This window comes from Ahaetulla prasina, chromosome 4 (assembly GCF_028640845.1).
Source record: "Ahaetulla prasina isolate Xishuangbanna chromosome 4, ASM2864084v1, whole genome shotgun sequence".
In the NCBI taxonomy this organism is placed as follows: Eukaryota; Metazoa; Chordata; class Lepidosauria; order Squamata; family Colubridae; genus Ahaetulla; species Ahaetulla prasina.
Genome location: NC_080542.1, coordinates 40,407,116 through 40,432,942, shown reverse-complemented (window position 1 = coordinate 40,432,942; position 25,827 = coordinate 40,407,116). Strand labels below are relative to the sequence as shown.

The 25,827-nt window shown below is 39.6% G+C and overlaps 1 protein-coding gene across 1 annotated transcript in view; it reads left to right on the top strand.

The window, feature by feature from the left end:
* The first annotated feature begins 279 nt into the window (after positions 1-279).
* The window catches only part of LOC131198551 (inactive phospholipase C-like protein 2), a 72,862-nt gene continuing 47,314 nt past the window's right edge, over positions 280-25,827 (top strand). Inside the window, exon 1 of the mRNA XM_058183324.1 lies at positions 280-787. Within this exon, the coding sequence (XP_058039307.1) occupies positions 563-787 (225 nt within the window). The 5' untranslated portion in view covers positions 280-562. The remainder of the gene's footprint in view (positions 788-25,827) is intronic.

Here is a 25,827-nt window from a genome sequence, read left to right as displayed (position 1 = left end):
AGAAAGGTGTGCTTGTACACATTTTAGAAACATTAATTTGCTATTCATTTGAGAGAGCCTGTTGTTCCCTAATTATGGCTTCATTTTCCAGTCATCAAAAGAGAAGCGGGTCTGCATGTGTGAGTGAATAAGACTAACCCAAGGGTCGCCTTTGTAGGGTCACGTTCGTATTTAACGGCCGGCACAATCGTGGCGAGACGTGGCGTGGCGCTCGCACAGGCGCGCGCGCGCGCGGCTCCACCACGCGGGGCCGCAGAGCATTTGGAGATAGAGGTTGAGAGGGGCGGCCGTGCTTTGCCTGGCCCCGCCCAGACCATCCCTCTACCCCGGCGGCGGCATCAGCAGCGGCGGCAGCGTCTCCTCGATCGTTCCCTGCGTCCGACCCTCCTTCCTTCGCCGGCAAGGCAGAGCAGATCGAAGCGAGACAAGGCACGCTGACGCCGGAGCAAGAGCGGGAGCGCTTGGTGGCTGGAGACGCACAAGGCGGAGGACGCCACTGGGGCAACCGCTGAATACTCTTGCCGGGCCGGGCCGGTGCGGCTACTGGGAGCCCCCCGGGGGGATGGCGGACGGGGCTCCCTGTGTCCTTCCTTCGGGCTCGCCCCGGCCCGGGGCCCCCAGCGTCCCGCCGCAAGAAGAAGGTGCTGCGGCTGCTATAGAAGCTCCGGACGACCTGAGCTCACCACGTTCCGTTTCGGGCAGCTCGGCGGGTACCAGCCGCGACAACTCGGCCGAGAGGGACCCCCAAGTCCTGGCCAAGGCTGCCCCCGCCGCTGGCATTATGAAGGTGGGTCCCAATTGCTTGCGCCTCCTCTCGCCCGGCGACCTTTCTAGTGAGCCTCTAGCTGTCGGTTCCTTCGGCATGTGTGTAACGTCTCTTTCCTTTATAAACAGAAATCCCGCTGGGATTTCCCTCCACCCCAATCCACAAGGGCAAGCTACCTGAACTTAAGCTAACCTCCTCCAGCCCGCAACCTGGATATCTCGGTTCTGTCCTCATCTGACCTTCTAAATTAAGCGAGGGATCCACCGGAGATTCCAACCGATCTGTTTTTCCTTCCATGCAGCAGCGCCCCTTCTTCTGAATGCCCTCTACTTAACTTCCTCCCATTTCTAAAACAACAGGTTCTAAGTCTCTTGCTATGAGTAAGTGGGGGGGGGGATACTTTGGTTTTTTTACTTTGTTTGCTAAAGACAGAGGAAAAGCCACTCTTCATGTTCAAAGGTGCTTTGGTCATTATTCTTGTCTGATATTCTGATGATTGGTGTGTATATGAATGGTGTGTAATCAAGAAAGAGATTCGAGATTCAGCCCTACTTCTGGTTAATGCAATCTCTCTGCAACATCTCCTAGCTAGTCTTTATTTCATATGCTCAACCCAGTCTGAACATTCACATTAGCTGAGTTCATATGATACACATAACCAGGTCAGTTGCAATCTAGGCACTGCATTTGTGCTGTATACTATGCTTGTTTAATTTAATCTTTTTTTCCTGGTTTGATATGTACAAATCCAGTCTATTTGGTTAATTCAAAGTCACTTGTATGAACCAAAACCCCAAAATGGGTATTCAGTAACCAGGTTGTGTTGGGGTCAATCCAGCTTCTTTGTTCCTGAAGCTGGGATTGCTCCTCTTTTTCACCCTCTCCTGCAAAAGACTCTTTTGAACCCCTCATAAATTTTCTTTCTCCCTCCTTAGCTGGACCTGAATGTTTATTTGAAAAGTCATTTCACATACTTTATCCTGCTGCTCTGAAGTTCTAGTAGAGTTGCATTTGAAAGTCTGGTTCCTATATGTATAACTGTTTGATTTTTCTGTGTTAGTTCAGTGGTTATGGGGTGAGAAGGAAGCTGAGTTAAACCTCTGAGTCCACCACAAAAAAACTAATGCATTTGAATTGGTATGCATATTGTGACTGTCACTAATATTGATTGCAGAGCCACATGCCATAGTACTCTGCTATTCTAACCATCAAGTGATGAAATGAGCATGCCTAAGCCAAAAGTGATTCAACTTTTTCATCCATTTCACTTTTTTGATAACCCTTCTGTAATTATCAGTATTAGTATTGCCTTGCAGGATTATCTTATGTGGGAATCACATGCTGGAACCACTTATACGGGTAGTCTTCAACTTATGACCACAATTAGAACTGGAATTTCCATCATAAGTTCTTGCAGCCATAAGTCAAGTTGGACACAATTTTACAACTATTTTTACAGCTAATGTTAAGCAAATCTTCATGCCTGTTAAGCAAATCACATAGTTAAAGTGGATTCAACATATCCAGTGGACATTTTTTTTCTAGAAATCAGCAAAAAATCACAATCATATGGTTGCAGGATGTTGCAGCTGGTTGTTAAATGCAAGCTGATTGCCAGGTGCTTGAATTGCAATCACAAGTGCAGAAATGGTCTGATCGTTGTAACTGAGGGTACACAGCTGTTAATGGTGTTAAACCACCATTAAATGAATAGTTGTAAGTTGAGGACTACCTGCATATAGCTCTTCATACAGGAATTGGTGCATGCAATTGCTGTCATTTTATTTACAGTCTTGAACTTGTACAATTAGTGGAGCATTTTTCATATGTTAGTATTTCTGTAAGTTCATGGAAAGACACATGGCAATTGGCAGTCCAACACCTGAATTATTTCCAATGGCAAGAAGCACATTGGATTCAAGTTTTGCTGATGGTTTGCCTTTTTAATGAATGAGGTGACTATGGTGTACAATAAATATAGAGCTACGAATTGGCTCTTTACAAGTTTATTTCCATAGCTAACATGAGATTTCCAGTCTATGTTTGCAAGGAAGTAAGGATGATCATTATTCTACTTTAATAAACCTGGCATACTTTTTCATATCATATTCTTTAATATTGTTTCTCATACTAAGGTGTTAGCAAGTTACTAACCCTGAACCATATTCATTCGAAAGAGGAGAATTATGGATCAAATGCGGGACCCCAAGACATCTAATCACCAAAAAAATAATTCAACTGAAAGCCATGAAGGCCAGATTCTGCAGGAAAAGTGAGCTCCACACTGCTCTACAATGTATGCATCAGTCAACTGTCACAGGTCTCTTGAGGGAGTGTTACCTATGGCTGCATATGGTGGTGACATTCCCCCCCCTCCCAGTTTTCCAGCAAAGTTTTTTACATAGGCTTGGTCCATTCAACTGGAAGAGCTAGGATGTGAGCTGAACTATCATTCCTTCACATGATCAGCTGGTCAGCAACAAAGGTGCTAGGCTAGCAGATTACAGGAGATATCTTCTGCAAATTAGCCAAAGCTTTATAGGAAGACAAAAATTGTTTTCTGTCCTTGAACCCCCTCCCTCCTCCTGTCTGTGAAGTGTTCCTCTCAGGTTCCTTTGGACTATTTATGTCTTGTTTACTCAAACTGAAGGGATCAAGGCCATTTCGTTTTGGTGGAGCCAAATTGGTGGAGTTTAATTTCATCTTTATGAATTGGTGGGAGTTTGTAAGCTTGTGGGCCTCAGCTCTGGGAAAAATCTCTTCCAAGAGGTTCTGTTGTTTGCATTTTATGATCAATGAGTCTGAATAGAGAAGGGCCGTCAATGTTATTTGATGTGTTTGAAGTATTAGTGCACCTTCACAACTTGATGTGTTATTTGTTGGTTTCATGCAATGAATAATTTTCATGACTGCAGCCTTCCCGAAACTACTTAAGGTAGAAAGCTATAACTCTAATTAGAGATTAACAACACCTTAAATCAATTTTAATGCCATATGAAAATTGCCAACAAAAGAACTGATTGAAGAAAGCCAAATCCATAACAATAAAAGCAGCCTAAAAATGTGTGTAGTACATATAAAAAATTCCAAACAAAAGTAAGGGAAAACTGGTAATCTTTAAATCACTATTAAAGGTAAAGCCAGTGTAGAGAGTAAAAGTTACTTTAAATCCTAATCAGTCAAATTATAAATTTGATGAAGGGAGTTGCAACTTACAAACCCTTACAGATTTTAATGAAAAAGGTACTTTCTCCAAAGTTTTACTACAATGGATTAACCAGGCTCTCTTATAATGCCTACCCTGAGTTGGCATTACCTCTAGAACTAACATTTACATGCATTCATTTTTGAAAGAAATATTTTGGACCACAGCTCCCACAGGCCTTTGCTATTGGCTATGTTGATTGAGGTTAATGGGAGCTAAAGGCCAAACATCTGGAGAGTGCCAGATTGTCTTTGATTGGAGGCTCCTAAGGTGTTGCAGAGTGCATGAAGAGAATCTGTTGCATGTTTAAGCAAAGGGGCCTCCATTTGGATAATAACTGTATTTGGCCCTGATTGGAAATATGACGAGCAGAAATCATAGCCATGATTTCCATTTCCATTCCACTGTGGGGAAATGTAATTGGCCGGATCCAGCCAGTTAGTTTTGCTGAAGAATAAAATGTTAAATTTTATTTTAAAAGGGGATTGGTAGACAGACATCAATTTGTAAACCTTTGAACCCAGGATCTGCCATAGACTTTCATTGTTGACCGTGACTCGGTGAAGTCACTTCTCTTTGCAGAAAAGAATTATCTAAAGTTGGCTAAATCAAAAGTTATAACCTAAGGCCTCAAGAGTTAACAGGCCCCTAGAAATACTTCATTATAGTTACTAGAGACCCGTCTTACCAAGTTGTTATAATATGCCACAAGGAGGGGAGAGCTTATTAGGGCCTCTCCAGTAATATCCCTGAATTAATAAATAACTGGAAAGTAATCGCATAAACTATGTTTTGTTTGTATTTAATGAAAATGAAACAAAGCCAACATTGCTTTTTGAAGCAGGTTCCCTCTTCCTAGCACATAACTCCTGGGTCACGTCAGCTCTTGACTTAAGAGTTGTGCACCTTTCAAGAAAAAGCTTTCCAAAGAATAAATATGATTTTGAAGCATGGGGGAGTCCCCAGCATTTCTCAACTTAATTTAAAAAAGTTATGCTGAAGCATCATCATCATCATCATCATCATAATAATAATAATAATAATAATAATAATAATAATAATAATAATAATGATAATAATAATAATAATAAATCTGCTCCCATAATTCGCCGATACATCACACAGTCCTAAATGCTTGGGAAGTGTTCGACTAGTGATCTGTGATACGAAATCCAGCATAATTATCTCGTTTGCTGTGTGTACTGTCATTTTGTGTAAATAAAATAATAATAGGTGGTTTTCCATATATTTGTGACTGGCATAATTTGTGTTGAATTTTAAATTGGGTATTCTTAATATTTTTAAATTTTTAAATCTAAATTTTAATAATCAGCCTTTAAAATTTGCTCTTTTTAAATGTTGTTTTAAATTGTATATATTTTGGTTTTATTCTGGCTGTACACCGCCCTGAGTCCTTCGGGAGAAGGGCGGTATAAAAATTTAATAAAATAATAAATAATAAATAAATAACTATGGGCAGCATTGGTTCCAGGCAACCTAGGTAATATGGAAACTATAGTTCTTCCTGCTATTCTTGAGTGCTGGGATGATAGTGCTGGGATAATAGCTTAATTTTAAAGCAGACCCAGGGGGTAAGCTGTGCCTCAAGCTTTCCTAAGAGTTTCTTCCACCAACTGAGAAAACTTTTGTTGATTCCACATTGCTGAAATTGAAAATATTTACATTCTCAGGTAAAAAGGAATATTTTGCGACTCTTTGGAATATTTGTGAATAAAAAATGTGCCAAGATACTATTGTTATCTAGTCTCCTGAGGTTTTAGAGGGAATTGCTGCATCAGAGGCTTATGGACAGTTACGGAATTCTTTAGGAAAATGTAGGAAAAGTAATATAGGTAGTTCTTGACTTACAATCACAATTGAGCCCAAAATTCATGATGTTAAGTGAGAACTTTGCCTTTTGCCCCATTAAGTGAATTTTGCCCCAACTTTTCCTGCAAAATTTAAGTGAATCCCTGCAGTTGTTGAATTAGTAACCCAGTTGTTAAGTACATATGGCTTCCCCATTGGCTTTGTTTGTGACAAGGTTGCAAAAAGTGATCACATGACCCTGGGACACCGCAACCGTCATAAATATGAGCCATATGCCAAGCGGCTGAATTTGGATCACATGACCATAGGGATGCTGCAAAGGTTGTAACTCTAAAAATGGTCATAAGTCACTTTATTCAGTGCTGTTGTAACTTTGAACGGTCACTAAATGAGCTGTTATAAATTGAGGATTACCTGTATAGATTTCCACAAAGCAGGATGACCTTTAAAAGCCCTTTGCTAGTGCTGTTTTCACATCTCTAGCTTCATAGCCTTTAGGCAGAGAAGGAAAGGATGTTAAGGCAGAGGAAGCAATGGAAAAAAAGCCTTTGTTTTTGGTTTCTGATTCTGCCTGAGATTAGCTTTTAACCCTCCTGCTATTTGCAGATGATACAGAAATTAAATCAGATAACAACTAACATGCTAGAAAACAGAAACATAATTAAACAGGATCTTCGTCAATTAGAAAAATGGATCTGTACTTGTAAAAATAGTATCTATAAAAGAATTTTAAAACTGTAGCTAATCATGAGGTAAATATGAGTCAACAATGTGATGTGGTTGCAAAAAAAAATGTAGATGTGATTTTTAGGCTGCACCAGTGGAAGTATAATTTCCAAACCATATGTAAGAGATCCATTATATTCTGCGTTGGCCTTGAATACTATATTCAATTTTGGATACCACTATAAAAAGTAAATTTGTCTATCGGGGTTGGGAAAGGTACAAACAAGAGCAATGCAAATGACCAGGTGACTGAAAACTAGTGCTTTCATGATGAGCAGGTGGAAGAACTGCATTTATCCTTTTTGAAAATTGCCTGAAGAGGAATACAATTACTCTCTTCATACATAGCTAGGGATGCCATCCAGAAGGTGGCTGTGACCTATTCGCCATTATTTTAGAGGATAGGATATTGAATCATGGATTTCTATTACATTAAATGTTAGGAAAATCTTTGTAAGAAGAAACAGCAATTCAACAGTGAACCAAAGTTTACACTTTTGGGTTGGGGATGAGTTCAAAAAGAGTCTGAATGTTATGTAGAGATTCCTGCAATGAGCATTTCTGTACTGAGCAATTCTAAATGTCCCTTTTTAACTGTTTATCAGTTTTTGATGCTAGTATGCAGATTACACCAGATCAGGGGTGAAATTTAAAAATTTTACCTACCGGTTCTGTGGATGTGGCTTAATTGGTGGCGTGGCTTGGTGGTCAGGTGATTGGATGGGCGTGGCCAATAACAATAAATAATAAAAATAATGAACAAAGTAAACAAAACAATAAGAGGTACCAAAAACCAACTTTCACATTTTACACACACACAACACAACACAACACATCTGACTCACACACAAAGTAAAAGCAGCTGCACCTCACCCAAAATGGCCCCTGCAACAAGCAGGTACCTCACACAGCCACAAAAAGCTCAAAAACCAACTTTCACACTTTACACACACACAACACAACTGACAGACACAAAGTAAAAGCAGCTGTACCTCACCCAAAATGGCCCCTGCCAGTGTGCCTAAATCAAGGTACAGGTACCTCCAAAGCCCTTCACGGCTTGGGAGTGGGTTATCTAAGGGACAATCTTCTTCTGGACATTTTTGCCTGTCCTGTCTGGTCTAGCAAAATGGGCATTCTCATTATGAGCTTCCAACAGCCCATGCCAGCTGTTGGGTACTAGGAGGCATACCTTCTTTGCTCTCTTGATCATCCTCCCTCAGATTAGGAAGCCCTGACCTTTCTGGCTTTTTGGAAGGCTTTGAAAACCTGGTTATATGCCCATCTCTGGGGTCCTGAGTGTGTGAAGGCCCCCTTTTCCTGGTTATGCTGACACCAATGGATTATAATACCTTTTGGCTGCTGTTTGTATTTAATTTCTTTTTGTATCATGCTTTAATTGTTTTTAATATTGTGTGCTGCCCAGAGTTCACTAGTTTGATGGGTAGCTTTTGAAATTGAATTAATAAATAAATAAAAATCTTAATTGGTTTATTCTCTGAGAAGATCTTTGTGTAGTAAACCATAATATCCATTCCCAAAAAAAGTATTAGCAGATTAGAAAGGCATTCAAGTTTGCAGAAGTCCCTCAAGCTAGTTTTGATTTGATTCTAAGGAGGAAGATTTGAAAACAAAGTAGTGAGATCCAGCACACTCAGGATGCATAGAATGATAATGATAATTTGTCTTTTGGGAAGACAAAAACCCAGAAATAAAAAGCTTTGTATTACCAATAGGTCTCATTTGGAGTTGCTCACATGGTTTAAGATTAGATTTTGGAATCAAATGTATGAAATCAAATGTCACTATTTCAGATTCTGCATGTACACGGAAAAAGATTCAAAAAGGTCAACTTGGTCGAAAGCTTCTTTTTGAATGTTATCGAGTTTAATAAAATTATAGGCATTGATGTTCTAGTTGTGCATCAGGTACATTGTTCACGTTGCTCAGTGAAATACATGGATTGTGGGAATATTCTTAAACAAATGTTCTTAATTCTGTCCTTCTCTTCTTCCCCCTCCCCACCAGATTTATATTTCCTCTCCCCCTCCATGCAGATTTATGTTCTAAATGGATTTTTATTTTTATTTTTGGCAGCATCTACAGTTTCTGTTTTAGGAATTGTGAAGCAATGAGCACAAAAAAAAAAAAAGTCTGAGTGTAAAAATTAAATTAAGTTTATAGTTAACTATCTAAATTATATTGACAAGATTTATGAGCAGATGAAGCCGCCTTCATACTGAGTCATTGGTCCATTCAACCAGGTGCTGTGCTGAAGTCCTTTTAACTAAAGATTTTGTGGAATTTTATGCATACAAAATTATATTTCCATCACTGCAGCATTATTGTTTTAAATGACCTCTCAAATATCATTTTAACATGAAATTTAAATTCAACACCCAGAACTTTATCAGACCTGACCAGAAAGCATATGTCATCCCTACCTCTTCTCTAACTGGTAGCTTGCAAATTTTGGGACAGAAATTTTCCTTGGACTGAGGAAGGAAGCTTTCTCACAGCATACCATATTAATCTGTTTGCCTATCTAGTTCATTTTTGCCTCCTGAGCTGAATGGCATTTCTTCAGGATCTTGGGCACAGAGCTTTTGGTTCCTTAACCCTGAAGTGGCAAAGTCCATCACCGACCTTTGGCATTCAAAGCTTGAGTTCAGGCCCTAAACGGTGGTCTCTTTCCAAATCTTTTTAAGCAGGTCAGGAGTAATAAAGGTCTGATAAAGTTCTGGGTGTTAAAACTCAACTCTGTGGATACATCCATGCAATCTTCTTGCTAACAGGGCAGAAAAAAAGATAGCCATTGCCTTCTTCAGATATATTGTTTCAGCTTCTTAATCTAGGGATTTCTTGGTGGTTTCCTCCCAAGTACTGACCAGCTGGATCCCTGCTTAACTTTTCAGACTAGCTAAGGCTGCTTAGGTGACAATACCTAGCTGAGCTTTAACTAGAAATCCTTTGGTTTGAGGATAAGTCATGGGGGAAGGGGGGAGAATCTGCAGGCTACACCACTTCCTCTCCAGCTTTCTTTTCCCTTAAGGCATCTTGCTATAACTGTTCTTTCCTTTTTTTTCCTTACTCCAAACAATTTCAAATCAGTTCTAGGGTATCAGCTATTGCCTATGGGGAGATGCCCCTGTTAGGTGTGTGTTTCTAAAATTGGCTTTTAGCTGTTCTTGCATCATAGATGCTCATCTCCAGAATAGGTGGCTGTCACCCGAGACCCGCCTCTTTGCTCCTTGCAGCCTATTTTAAGCATTGATGCTCCAGTGCTATTAATACAGGGTGTGTGGGCTGTGTTCCAGCCCTCCCCTCCTTTGCCAGGCTTTCTCCTGCACCTTAGAGAAGGAGGAATTAGCTTGTCTTCCCGGCTAGTGGTGTGCTTTTAAAGGCTGAATGCATGCTTACACTTGAGAGTAGGGGTGGGAGAGGAAGCCTATTGTTCCTACTAGCTGGGGGAGGGGGGGAGTCCTGGGAAGCACTGTGTGAGGAATGGTGTGACTGATAACCTTTTTCCAACGAACAGGGGCAGACAGTAGGGAAATCCAGGCAAAAAAAGCATGCAGAGAAATTTCTAAGCTAGGTTGCTTTGAAGGATCCAAACTGTATTCCTAAAAACTCAAAACGAATTCTAGGATGGAACAATTACCTGATGTATTAAATCTTTTCATATGTGTGAAATTTACTTGCAGAATTTGTGCGTCACGCTAAGTCATAATCTGATTTATTTGGTCTTTGCTAAGCATGCCCCGTGAAGCAGCCATTTTGATGGATAAAGGTATGGTTTAATGATTAATGTGACTGCACATCATGGTTAAACTCCTAGCTTGGCCTGTCAATCAATTTTACTATGATGGAGGCAGGTCACTCTGAAATAGATGTTTCCCTCCATCTCACCGCAGAGGCAGGAATAGAAAAAACCCTAATGTTAATTCATGTGTGAGGAGATAACTGTTGTTTCTAGTTCCTGCCCTTTCTTGTTCTAGAGAATATGCTTGCCTATGAATTCCACTGCCATTTTCTTGGTCATGAGCATCTCAATTGCACCTTGGTTATTGTACTTAGTTTTTTTTTTAAATTATTTCCTAGGATATCTTGGAAGATCTTTTCACTAGCAGCCAATGACCAAGGGGGTTATCTTCTCATTGTGCAGCAACAAGAACCTTTAGCTCCGCACCATGACCTTCTAAGTAAAGTATTATCAGTACTGCAACTCCCAAGTTGTTGATCATATGCTGCATACTTTTCACAGTTACTCATTGCTGTTCCCAGTGGAAACTAGGTAGCCCAGGCTGAGGAGAGGACAGAAGCAAACAAGCAGCAGCAGGTGCTGGTCACCTCTCGTGCTCTTCACTGATGGAACAAAATTATCCAAGCTATAAAACTGGCTTTTGTGTGCCTTTGAATTAGTCTTGATTCCTGGTACCTGGCTGGACTGCTACCTGCAGTGTTCTTGATAAGATTTTTGGAAACAGTTTCCCATTGCTTTCCTCCTAGGGCTGAAACAGAAGGACTGACCCAAAATCAACCAACTGACTTTGTGGCTCAAATAATTCAGTCTCTCAGTTTCTAGCCTGGCGCTTTAATCATTATACCAATCTGTTTTAAATTAATTTTATCAGATAAATATTAATTCCTGGAAGCCCAGGAACTTTTTGTGCTCCAGATATCCTGAGGTCATAGTTACCACCCTAAGAGGTAGCCCAGATCAGAAAACCAACTCCCATTGGGAGAGCAAAACTATACTTTATTGAGATAGGCTATAATAATAGAACCTTGCAAGTCTGCTTATGTTTTACGTCTTCCCCTCTTACATGCCATTGAGTCAAAGAGAAGCCAATCTGAATTTCTTCCTATCATGATATCCTTTCCTAGGGCTCAAATAATGTCTTTTCCTTGTTGTTTCTTTAATGGCTTCTGAAGACCATCTCTGTTGCTCTCTACAATAGCCTTCTTAGATCATATCTGCAGGACTGTGCTCTTGCACTGAGACCACACATCTAATGCGAGAAGGAGAGAAGACCACAGAGTGGAAGACTTGAAAGTGGTGAGGAATAAACTTTTCTCTGACCATCTAAATCTTCCTTCAGGCAGCCCTAGATCTGATCAATACTCTCATCTATTAATTATCCCCTGGCAGCACTAAATTCAATAGACCAATAGACAAAAATGGAGACAAAACCCAAATGACAAAAAATAAATAAAAATGGAGATATTGTTGTTTAGAGTGTTTGAAGCAACAGCTTTACCTGCAAGAGTCTCAGTTTTGCCGTCCTTTGGACCAAACAATCTAAATCAACTCATTCCTCCAGAACAAAGGGATCTTAAACAGAGTGTTAACATGCTAGCCAAGCTTCATGGAGATGGTAGTTTGGACAGTATTCAATTCATAACCACAGGCTGGTAGTTAACTTGATCATTGAGAGACAATTGTGGCTGAAGAACTGGAAATAAAGATTCTAAATCCACATCCTTCCTTCTGTCAAGTCTATTGGAGGGAGGGGGAGCAAACTGGCTTACAGAGAGGCCATAAATAATGTCTTAACCCAGACAAGGATAAGAAGAAAATTTATGTCATTAACCAACAAAAGCATGAAGGGTCACAAACTCTCTAAGAGGGTAGCAGAGATCCTAAAACAGCCCCAACCCAGAGAAACACCTTATCCTGCTAAGGTGGAAATTCAACAATAAACATAGCATCAACCTTCCTGTGGGTTGGAAACAAATGGAATTTGCTTACTTAAAATCCAAAATTTATATCAGACACATGAATCCTAAAATCTGTCTGTTACTGAGTAAGATCTAGGCCCATGATGGTGAACCTATGGCACGCATGCCACAGGTGGCACATAGCGCCTTCTATGTGGGCATGCAAGCCATCGTCCCAGTTCAGCTCTGCCACACATGCGCGCATGCCTCCCACTGGCCAGCTGTTTGTCAGGTCTCTGCCACACATGCGCGGGGGGTGTGGGGGCCTTGCACGCATTGCATTTGGGGGGTTTGGGCGCACACTGAGGTTAGCCATCACTGATCTAGGCTCTGGTATAAGGCAAACATGTCCTCTTTTCAGACAATGGAACTCAGTGAAATATCTCCAGAGATCCAAAACATGGTGATAGACTGGCTCATCTAAACTGATATCCCCCATTGGTCCAGGAGACTCTAGTACTCTAGTCAATTTGTTAATTTACCAAGCATGGAACTTCTTGCTGAATCAGGGGAAAATTCAACCACCTAAATATCAGCTAATTAAAACTATGTATCTGGAAGGTATGCTGGACTAAGTGTCTACCCTACAATATGATAACAACAGAATACATATTTTAAATAAATAGTTGCCTTTAAAATGATTTTATATAATCATTTTAATTTTTGATTTGGAGCTGCCTAGAGTTGGTTGAAAGATAGGCGGCTATATCAATGTTTTAAATAAATAAAATAACAAAATAATCAAGGCCATTGTGGCAGTTTTATTGCTCTGAACTCTTTTTGACTTATAAGCAAAAGATTAAGGGGGAGAAAGCTATCTACTCCCACAGGAATTGTCAACAGAATTCCTCCTGCCTGGTCTTTGAAATAAGTAGAGACAGATACCGCTTTCCAAATTCACTATTTTCCACAGGGGAAAAAAACAAACCATCACAATTAATTTAATGTACTTTCTCGCCCTAGCCTACTATGAAAATAAAGTGGATTAATTCTTTTTTTTCTAATGTTGCTCTGAGTTCTATAGAAAAGAGACAAATTTGCTAATTTGGTAATAGAAAGTTGTGAAATGAATATAAGGAATAGCCACCCACTAATCCCGTCCCACATTGGCTCACATGTATATAGCTATAACGGTCAGCTCTATTTTAGAATTATGTGATAGATGCTTGCTTGATATTCCCATTCTGCAGATGACTAAACTGAGGATAAAACCTGAATTGTTCAGAGATTAAAGTCCAAGAACTTGGACTTTAATCTCCAGATTTTGTCCTGCAATTTGCTTGTACTGCTCTCAAAACTTTGGACTAACTTTTGACACCTAAAAGGTACGTATCAGCCTTTTGGAACAGCCCAGATTATAGAACCTTAATCCTAAAAGCGAGTTCTAATTAGAAAGTTGTTTTTAAGAACATTAAGAGTAATCCGAGTACTCTACAGCAGAGGTCTCCAACCTTGGCAACTTTCAGCCTGGCGGACTTCAACTCCCAGAATCCCTGCCTGGGGAATTCTGGGAGTTGAAGTCCACTAGGCTGAAAGTTGCCAAGGTTGGAGACTTCTGCTCTACAGTACTGCCTGTAGGGATACTTGAGTGGGAAGGTGTGCTCCTTTTTCATGCACTTTTTGTACAAGAAGGGGCAGAGATTTGTCTGTTCAATGGAGGAAGCCATATCTACTGGTTATTTTGGAATTTTGTTTACCAATTTGGGAATCAGCTCTACCTCTCTTGGCTATCATTAATGCTATTTGTAAAGTATAAAAGCATGGTATTTGTAGAGCACAATGAGAGAGCCTTCCCGGAATGGTATGACCTAAAATTCGAGGAAGAGGAAATAATCAAGAAAAGGGGAGAATATAAGTGGAAGGCTAAACAGGTGTGCAGTTTTGATAAGTTGTGTAATCCTTCAAATTTACCCTCACATGGTCAAATTTACTCTCACCTTCTTTCTAATTGCAACCTGGCACTTTTCACACCCCTGTACCAGCTAAATGTACCCCAGAATTATTTGGCTATGTGTGCAATAGTATTTTTCTCTTTAGATATATTGTCACCACCTGTTTAGCTTGGCAGAGGATTTCCTATTCGACTGGATAAAATGGGTCTTGTTTTATAATTATAAAATTATAATTTTATAATTTTATTTTTTTATAAGTGTGTGTGTGTGTACCTGTGTTTTCCCAAATATAAGACCGGGTCTTATATTTTTTTTGCGCTGCAAAATAAGCACTAGGGCTTCTTTTTTTTTAAAAAAACATACAAGAGGCAGTGAGGTGGGGGCCGATGAGATGGGGAGTGCTACTACTGCCAGCCCTGTCCTTTCCGTCCCACCGTCTGCTTGCAGCAGCTGCAACGGACCAAACTCTCAACTTGTCCTGGGCTCCGCCCACCCTGCCTGCTGGCCCTGCTGCTGCTGGGACATGTCTTGGCCATGGCAGGCACTGTACTGGCCATGGAGCAGCTGCCTGTCCTGCTGTTGGCCTCACGGGGGCTCTTTGTCCTCCTGGCCATGCTGCTCTCAGCCACCTGCTGGGCTGTTCCAGCCGGCGCAGAACAAGTCAGCTCAGATCTACAACCTTAGGAGAAAAAGGCTAGCCTGTATCACCCAACTGTCTGTGCAGGGGTGCATGTGTGAGACTGGCATCAGAAAAGAAGCTCCAATTGTCCACTTTTCATCCTGAGCTTGAAGAGTCACATGGTGAGGGACTGCCGGTTGTCCCTCAGGTTGTTATGCAAACAACACCTTCACCAACTTCTTTCTTTTAGTGGTAGTGCCGCTCCAGTGCGGGAGCTGGCCAAAAAGCCCTGCCTTTGGCACACTCACACCAACATGCCCGGGCCGCCTTCAGCATCTACCTCACATGTGGCTGCTCTGTCACCGCCTCGTTTTTCACCTGGACTGGTCCGCTGTTGGGGTTGGAAGTTCAGTCGCACCCTGCAAAGGAGCCTCCACCCCTGGGGGACAGTTGTCTGTGAAAGCTGAGACAGAGAAGCTGGAGGAGATGGTGGGAGGGAAAGAAGGGAAGGAGAAAGCGTGGACCTTCCTTGGCACAAAGCTTCATAATAAACACAGCATAAAAGAGTGGTCGTGCATGTCGATCAGTACGGCGCCTGGACTGAATTTTCTAAGAAGATCAAAGGTGGAAAGGTAAGAATATAGGTTGAGCATCACCGCATTACAAACTGTGCTTTTCACAATGTTGGTCATGATTATTTTATACCACCACGGTGGTGGTATAACATAACATTTAACATAAACATAACATTTAACATAACTCTCCAAGTAATTTATTGATTTCTGTGTTCACTTACATGCTAAAAGTATTTTAATGAACCTGTGATTTTTATAAACAATAGTTTGTTTTGTGTTCAACACCACAGAAAAAGAATGAAAGTGTAAGAAAGAAAGAGGAAAAGAAGGAAAACTGAAAAGAATGACTTCCAACTTTCTTTGATACAGATATAAGTAATAAAATATATCAAACTCTTACTCTAAGATTAACATTTTTCTACATTATTTTCATAATCCCTTATTTAATAATCAAAGCACAGATCAACTTTTAGTTTCAGTTTCTCACAAAAAGTCCAGTAATGGTTCTTGTCGCTTTAATCACTATTAGTTACTGAAACCACAACTGATTTATTTCATTGCACCAAACTCTTAAATAAAACAGGAATTGAAAATCCTAAAATGTAGTGTAGACCCATGCTTCTCAACTTTGGCAATTTTAAGGTGCATGGACTTCAATTCCCAGAATTCCCCAGGCAGCATGAAGTTCGCCCATCTTAAACTTTCCAAGACTGAAAAACACATCTACAGATAGGGATTTTTCCATTCCTCTTTTACTGGTTCCTACTTATTAGCAATCATAATGCAAAATCCCCATTTCAAACTCACTTCACAGTAATGATCATGCAAAAATCCCAACTATTTTTGTGTATCACCCCAGATGCCAAAACAGGGAAAGGGAGGCCTCATGATGCCCCCAAGTGCTCTGTTTTGGGAGCACTGGAAGACCTCCTGTATCACCCTGGAAGCCAAAATGGGGCAGGTGGGCACATTAATGTTAACTGCTCCAATCTTGATTGCAGAAAATATGACTTCAGTAACAGAGTTGTTAATAGTTGGAATACACTACCTGACTCAGTGGTCTCTTCCCAAAATCCCAAAAGCTTTAACCGAAAACTCTCTACTATTGACCTCACCCCATTCTTAAGAGGTCTGTAAGGGGCGTGCATAAGAGCACAAGAGTGCCTACTGTTCCTGTCCTATTGTTTCCTTTCATTATATCCAATTAATATACTTATTACATACTCATATATATATGCTTATATATTGTATAATTATTTCATGCTTATGCTTATATATACTATGTGACAAAATAAATAAATAAATAAATAAATTATGAGGAGAATTGGGCTGAGAGAGAGTGACTGATCCAGGATCACCCAGCTGGCTTTCATGGCTAAGGTGGGACTTGAACTCACAATCTTGCACTTTCTAGCCCAGTGCCTTAATCACTAAGACCAAACTGGCTGGTTTGTGTTTGCTTTTTCTTGTTATTCAAATGCTAGTTTCCCAGTTGTATAGAGTGTGGACAAAAAAAGGCAAGTGTTTTCCTAGAAGGACTGTTTCTTCCCAAGAGAAGGAAACATTTCCATTTCTAACCTAGCTAGACATTTGAAGTCTAGCCTTCAAATGAAAAAAAGAAAATCTGGTGGCTGAACTTATTTTCCTGAGTTAAATGATGAAGACGGGGATTAATCTTCATTATATGTAAAAAAGGTTGAAAGGGATATGCAGTTTTGAATTCTGTCCATTCAGAACTTTTCACCTGAGGTCACTATACCAAATTTATTTTTCATTTAAACTACCAAATCTGAAGGCTTTTGGCAACTTCTAAAATAAACCTGACAAGCTGTCCCCAGATGCTTCTGACAGCATTTTGATCTTCCCAAAAATAAGGTTTTGTTACATAGGACCATGGAAATGGACAGCACAAATGAATTTTTAACTATAGTGCTATCTTTGTCAAGTACTAAGAGGGAAGAATATTGCACATCAATGGCAGACCCGCAGATACCTGTAGTTTAAACATCATTATTAATTTTTAAAAAGTTATTTTAATGAAAATGTCCTCCCTCTCCCCAAATTTGCTTTATTTTCATTGTCGTCATTGCACTGGCTGATTGACGCAGCGATTACTGTATGATCTGTGTGCAAGTGACAGCTGAAGCCCTGCTGCAACGATCCCCACCTGCAGCTGTCACAGGAGAGGCTGGGACTGTGTTCCTGCTGCCAAAAGATGTGACTCTTTGGAAAGGTTGGTGGCAGGGAACCGGCAGAGGCTGTACTTCAGAGAGAATTCACAGGTGGCTGGCAAACTATTTTGGGCATTCACCAGGAGCAGAAGGCTGCTCTCCAGCTGGGCCCTTGATTGAATTTCAAATGAGCCTTTGGCTTGGGATGTATCCTGCCAGTAAGAGAAGGTCTGGATAGATCTGAAAGATTGCAGGGAAAGGCAGCCAAGGCCGATATGATGCTTCAATTGTTTCGTTTCAGTATCCAAGTGCTGGACCTCGGGAATTCCCTGTCCACCTTGGCTCCCTTTTCAGGTGTGTTGTGAAGATATCAGCAGGGTGAGACTCTAGATTAGGATAAAACAGCAAAGGGTCAGGTTTTCTCGAGAATCCCACAACAAAATTAATTCTACTCCACAGCTGAGAAGCACAGTCTGATTTTTGAGATTAAAGCCTGGTTGGGCTGGTTGATTAATTGCTGAATTTTGCCCCCAAAGGGGTGTGTGTGTGTGTGTGCGCGCGCGCGCGTGTGTTTCGCATGTGTCTCAGAGGGCCTTTTATTCTGGAAATTAATAAATGAATAAAATGGTACTTACCTAGCAGATCATTGTAGAACATGCTACTGAACTCTAGAATTTTCAGTTCAGACCTGTGAACTACCTTCTACCTTAGGGCAGTGAATTTGGAAAACTGATTTTCCTAATTCTCAAGAAGAGCATCATGACAAAGGGAAACTAGTCTGCCCTCATTTATTATCCAAAACAGGAGCAGTGGCAGAGTTCTTGTTTTCTTCCTCTGTGCTACAAATATTCCCTGGAAGAACTAAATAACTAAAAATGACTTCGTATGTTTTCTTTTATTTGTCTGCTTCAGTAACTTTTCCTTCTGTGATCTGTTGTATTTTGAGTCAGAGTGTACAAACTGCCATTAGCAATATTGGTAAGCTGTTATAGGACCTTTTGAGTGAATAAGGGCCGAAGAGCGAATAATAACTATTTTGATGAAGCAGCCTTTGTCTGAGTCAAATCATTGCAGGGTTGTCATTGATGGTGTTTTAATTGAAGTGTGGCTTTAAATTCTGTGAATTGAGGTCCAACATCATCTGAGGAATATTGGCCTGAACAAATCATAAAAAAGAAGAAGTATTGGCAATTATTGAGTAATGTCAGTAGTGCGTTGGGGAAACTGTTACAAACTAGATATATAGATTTCCAGAAGAATATTATGTACCCGCTACTTATTTATTTGAAACATTTACTATTTTTAGCCAAAAAAGTAGCTTACAGAGGTCACTCATTAGGCTTACAGTCTAAAAGACCTGGCACAGAAAGGAAAAACAACAGCAACAGCCCTAACTTTAGATCTTAGTTACAACAAAAACTTTAGTTAAAGGTCTGTGATACTCCCATCTTTTTCCAACCTTTGGAGCCTCTGAATCAATAAAATTTTGTGGCAAAACTATTTAAAAAATAAGAGCATGATAGTGCAGTTTCCCACCATTCTGAGGAGCTAACGCATGAAACCTACAGTGTAAGCTCTAAAAAAAGGTTTCAAACAAAAGGTAAGGAGAAGAAAAACAGTACTGTCACCAAAAAGGGGCATCCAACCCATGTTCATGACATGGCTTGCATCACTGTGGCACTCATCCATTTCTAAAACTTTTCCTTGGCTTGTCCATTGGCTGTAGTTTGTAGAAGTATGAGTTCAGTATTGTTGCATCTTCTTAGAGTAGATGGGCTGGAAGGTTAGTACTAGATGACATTTGATAGAAGTGGGTGCTTGATAAAGGTTGCTTTTTAGCTGAGATAATGTTGCAGCCTTCATGTTGTAAGTCTGATGCAACAGCTGTAACCAAGAGTACACAAATGGTGTGGAAGACACTTACATAAAAATTGTTAGGCTAGACCAGAGCAATGCTCCTTTTAGTCCAATACTGTTCTTTGTGAGTAGCCAAACCATGTCCCTATTAGAACATCATGAGTTGGATACCTAAATGGTGGTCTTCTCTTGGCTTTGTATCCACAGCATGGGGATTATTATCTTACTAGTGCCAATTGCCAAGATAAATAAAAAGCCAGATTCTAGTGAGATAAATTCTAAATTAAGCCTTTGCCAAGCAAGTTGCTTGTCTGTCTAGCTCTTTTTATTGGGAGTCATGCCTTCCTGGCTCAAATTTTATTTTACTTTGTGTTCCTTCTCCTCCACTGCTTTATTATCATACTTCAAGCTAAAGCACCTGTTCTGATTTTTAAAGACAGGAAAAGTTATTTTTCTTGTACAAACTTCCTGAGGAAGTCTGTATCTAGCCTTTCAGCTGGGCTTGTTGGGTGAAAAAAATATATAGGAAGGGATCTCCTCCTAGGAAGTGATGAAGCTGATGTTTTCTCATCCCCAACAATTCTCTGCTTACTGCATGATTGAGAAGGAGCTTGGATTTAAACAAAGCAGCATAATATAACATCTCTGGCTAGGGTAGGATTCTGCCTTCTCTCCAACTATGTTTCCTAGGTTGTTTGCATGACAATGCTAAGCCAGGTGTCTCCAAACTTGGCAACTTTAAGACTTGTGGACTTCAAAGCAAAACTGGCTGAGGAATTCTGGGAGTTGAAGTCCACAAGTCTTAAAAGTTGCCAAGTTTGGAGACCCCTGTGCTAAGCCATACTGTATTGTGATTTGGTTTAATGTGTCATTTGTGTGATATGGATTGGTTAAAAATAAAGCTTTAATAATCAGTTTATTGAAGCTTTTGCACAGGGTATCACTTGGCTGACCTTGCCTTGGGACTTGAGAACTAAACAGATTAGGATCCAAATGGAGGGGAGACATCTAGAGAATATCAGGGCTGCAGGCTGGTCTGGAAAACTAAAAAAGAAAAAAATAATAATCTTGGCAGAGTGCGATGGCAAACCTTTTCTGTATTGTTTCCAAGAAAACTGCATGAATATCCTAATCACCAGGCATTGAAGACTTTACATTACTTACTTGCTTTAATCTTGTTCAACATGTAGTCTGAAACTAGATTAATAGCTAGTTTATTTGATTAAGCAGCCCTGAATACTTTTAATAACAACAACTTGAAGTTAAAAATAAACTGCAAAATTAAGACCTCTTTGCAGCCAAGCTTCAGATTATTTTTATTTTTATTTCTTACAGTCTAATGTGGATTTCTTTTGGGAAACAAGGATTAGGGAAAGGATTAGCACAGACTAACTTGCAGACAATGACTCTAAACTCAGGTAGATGTTGGTGGTCTTGTCTATTGTTTGCAAAATAGCAATAATTTTAAGGGAGAGAACACTAGAAGTGCCATTAGTTTGAAGATTGCTATGGTATGTAATGTCAGCATTGAAGGAGGTGGAATTCAGTCATTGCCTCAGTTAACTTGACTGTTTATGGAATAGTTATCTTCTTAATGCTAAACATAATTTGGGGCATTATGCAACATAGTTTCAAGCACTTTAGAGAGAAAGTACATTAGCCAAAAAAAGGTGGAAAATGCAAGATTGAATTATGGCAATATGGAGATCAAAATGGGAAAGATAGAAAAAAAAATACACATTCTGTGGCTTAAACTTTATCTTAACCCAGAAATAAGATAGGGATGGGATTTAATTTAATTAATTAGATAATTGAAGAAAAAATAGTCAACAAATGGACATTATAATTCTACTTGTTACTTCTGGATAATTTGAGAAATGTAGAAGCAAAGTTTCCTGGGATTTTTTGTAACTAGAGAAGCTAAAACTTGAAATAAAGTCTAACCATAGCCAGGGCGATGGGAAGGAGAAGCAATCCTCAGTTCTCTGCTAGAAAACTTTGCCAAGTCCTTCAGCCCAGCAGTTTGTTCTTTATTAAATTTATACACAGCCCATCTCACCAAGAGCTGACTAGACAGCTTACAGCCAAGTGAAAACATTAAATAAAATAATAAATATTAACATTAAAATTGACTTAAGTGTAACAAAAATGGCAAGGTAATGGAAACAGTATTTGAGAAAAAAATTGAAACTGTGTTACTACGTATGTTGACAGCAGCAAGATTATTGTAGGTGCAAAAATGAAGACACTTTGAATACCTACCATGAAAGAATGGATGCAGAAGTTGATGTAGTTGGCTGAAATGGCAAAACTGACTACTCTGACTTTTGTTTTCACATGGAAATCGCTTCTGAATTTCATGCTTGATGTGGAAAAGAATGTAACTTGGACTTGGGGTTTTATAGATTAGATTGATAGATCTTAATAGAAATGATTTTTTTAATATTATTATGGAAAAACAAAAAGCTGTGACTTGATGTTAATGCCTTATTTTTCTGCAACAGAGAAAGTCGGAAGTCAGTGCTTCTTAATTCTTTTCTTTTCCCTACCTTTCCTCACTTCTCTCTCCCCTTTCCCCTCCCTTCTCACTGCTCTTTTATTTACTTTCGTATTTTGCATTTTATATTACTTTTTAACCTAATAAAAATGTATCATGATAACAAAAATGGCAAGGAAGGGCTCAAGATTCATAAAGAATGGAGTTGTAATCTTAACTCAGTCCATTAACCACCAGGCCCTGAGAGCCAAGCCCTGTTTTTTTAAAGAAAAACTGAATAATAATGCAAACCTAGTAGTTTGAAAGAATGCAAATGTGAGTAGATGAATAGGTACCACTGTGGGAAAGTAACAGCGTACCGTGCACCTTGATATGTCATCATGCAGGCCATAGAACCATAGAAGTGTCTCCTGACAACATTGGCTCCCTCAGCAAAGAAATGGAGATGAGCAGCTCCCCCTAGAGTCAGACAACAGTGGTGGAAATATTTTTCCTTTAGAATAGATAATAATGGTAATGGTGAGGGTGAAGATACAGATGATAAGTTAGAAGTATCATCTAAATTAGCTTGTCAAACAGGGTTTTGGGAACCCTTTGCATTCTTTAAAACAACTGAGGAACCCAAAGAACCTTTATCTACTCTTACTGAGAGGGTAATACCTATTATTTACTGTACTGTATTAGAAACTAAATCTGAGAAATTTTGAAATATTTATTTGACTTCCTGGGCCATCTGAAAAGGCCTTGACCACCACCCCGCGAACTTCCCAGACCCCACTTTGAGAACTGCTGATCTAAATATCGGTCATTTCTAATCTAAAGAAAAATTGGGCATGTTTAGTCAAGATGGTAGCTGAGGATTCCATACCATCACAGGTAGAAAAAAAAATATTTACTTATTTTTCCATTTTTTTTAAAAAAAAACTTTTGGGTATTTTAAATAAGGTTTAAAAACTGTGCAGCAAATTAAAACAGAATAAAATTTGAATTCAAATTTTAAACAAAAAACAGCTTAACAAGAAATAAACCACAGATTTATAGAACAGTCCCACTCAAAGGACATAATGCCATCGCTTATGGGAAGAGCCAGGTCTTCAAAGCTATTTAAAAAAAAACAGGCATGTTCAGGGAGATGCAGATCTTAAAGGGAATAAGTTGCAGAATATGAGTGCCTTCCCAAAAAAGCATACCACTTGTGTCCTGTCAGATGGCATTGTTTAATGGACAGGTCTGAAACATGCCATGATGATGATAATGATGGGAGGAGGAGGAGGAGGAGGAGTAAGACTACAAATTATTGCAAATTCTAGCAAATTCTGAAAAATGGGGTATTAAACCTTTTGGTTTGCTTTAACAGAGCTTTTATATTAGCTGACTGTTATTGTAACAGTTTTTCATTGTTGTTTTTGTTTTATTACTGCTAGCTACCCAGGTTTTGATAATGAGGTTGGTGGCCCAATAAATAATTTACCATATTTTTCGGACTATAAGATGCACCAAACTATAAGATGCACCTAAATTTACAGGAGAAAAATAAGAAAAAAATAGTTTTTGGCCTCTGTGCATCAGATTTTCACCCTCCCAGGCCCCTAGAAGCACTTTGCAGTGCTCCGCACAGCCCGTTCTTGCCAAAAAGGGACCCATTTTGGGGTTCCCAAGCCCTCCATGTGTCATGTTTTCATCCTCCCAGGATTCCAGAAGCACTCTGCAGATGTTTTTGGCCTGCAGAGTGTTTCTGGGGGCCAGAGAGGGTGAAAACGAGATGCACTGAGGGCTTTGGAGCCCGAAAATGGGCCCGTTTTTGGTGAAAACGGGCTGTGCAGAGCACTGCAGAGTGCATCTGTGGATCGGGGAGGGCGAGAATGCGACGCGTGGAAGGTTTGGGAGGCCAGAAACGCCCTTATTCTGTCTCTAAGATGCACTGAAATGTTCTCCCATTTTAGTGGGGAAAGGTGCGTCTTATACACTGAAAAAAAACAGTATATATGTAAGTAAATTAAATTTTTAAAAATGGTGTTTAACTAGGGCAAAAAAGAATAGAGCAATGATTTTTAAACTTGGCAACTTTAAGATATATGGGCTTCAATTCCCAGAATTCTCCAGCCAGCATGTTAGCTGGAAAATTCTGGAAGCTGAAATACATGACCTTAAAGTTTGAAAATCTGAAAGATGCAGCAGTAGAGGGAGATGTGAATAAGGAGAAAACTGAGTATGCACTGAGTATGCTGCCCTGCTCCCCCATTTTCAAAATCCTCAACATCCCTTTGCATGAAGTCTTCTTTCCTAACCTAGTGTGCTCTTCAGGAGTGTTGATATAATAGCTCCTTGAGTTTGGAACTCTGGGAGTTGCAGTCCCATCCCTTCTGGAGGCTACTAAGTTATAGAAGACTGAAGTAAGTTTCCATAACTTTATTTGAGACAAAAGGCAATGAATCAAATGATTATGTTGAATTCTTATGTTCTGGCATTTCAACTCAATTATTCTTTTTGGTTTCTATTTGAATATTAAAACTTTCAGAGTTAAACTCACCCTAGGTGTAACTCTTGGCTTAAAAAAATATATGCAGTATCAAAGATTTAAATAACCTCTATCAGAGGACTTGGAGAGCCACTACATTAGAACAAACAAAATTAGGCCTTATGAACAGATTTTTCTTATCAAATAATAATTTAAAAAGCTTAACGTAGTGTACTCCATCTATGATTGAAGTACAACTCTCATCATTCCTCAAAAATGTGATCTTCACTTCAAAGAGGATTCTGTAGTCAAATGTTTTTTTTTTAATGTGTGGGAGCCAAATAGCTCCAGAAATATTCATCTACACATTGAGAGTCAAACCCCTTTCTCTTTCCCATTATTACTGTCAAAAGTTGATGAGGTGGAAATAGCATCTCCCTTCCTCCATCACCATCCCTTGATCTCTGTCAATTTAGAAACCATCAATTTCTCCTCCTTCCTGTGGTAACCGTAGAGATGGCATGTTATGCAACTGTTAGATGCCTGACTCATCTCCTCCTCCCCCCCTCTCAATTTTGTCTCTCCTTTTCTCAGGATGGTACCATTTTCCCCTCCTAAGATATGGGATTGGTAAACATCTCCAGGTGGCCTGGGAAAGCCCTTAGGCTGGCATCATTCCAGTTGCGGGTCAAGGAAATAATCCAGCTCTTTCTTCTTTCTTTCTCAAATTATACTCTTGCCTACTCCTTCTGCTTTTCACGATTCTTATTGCCATTGATTGAAATCTGAAATCTGAACTTCCAGAATCACCAGATTATCTGAGGGACAAGTGTTAGCCAGATTCAGCAGTATATATTCTGTTTTGGACTGACTGTTTTACGTGTGGCAACCTATTGAGTTCTTTTCTCTATTTGAACATATTATAGATACCTCTGTAGTGGACAGAACATTAAAAAGGAAATGATGCTTGCCTCCTCACTTTTCCATATCTATTTTGCATTTCATAAGTGCAGGAGACAAGAAGTACCTCCTATAAGTTTGCATATAGGAATGCTTAGACTTGCAGTGGACTTCTGTAGCCTTGTTGACCCTGAAGATGATATATATGTAGCCATTTTTTATTGTCTATTCTTTTCTTGGCTTTAGGCTTGCTAATAAAGGAATAATAAAGGCTTGCCACTCTCTAACTGGGAATGTTATGTCTAGGTGGCATTCCTTCCCATGGGAACAGAGAAGATGCCTGCAGTTAGAGGAAGGTGGAGTTTGGAGTCACCAACTGATGTCCTGAGAATTGATTGGAGACTGTGACTCAGGAGGGATGTTTCCATCTTTTGCTTATTATTATTATTATTGGATATACATCAATATCATTATATGAACAGTGAGGGATCTAAGTACCATTCATTTAAATACAAACAATAGTAATATTAATAATATTTGCTACATTAATCATAATTATATAATTGTGGTATTATTATACATATTTGTATTTGAGTGTGTTCCTTCATTG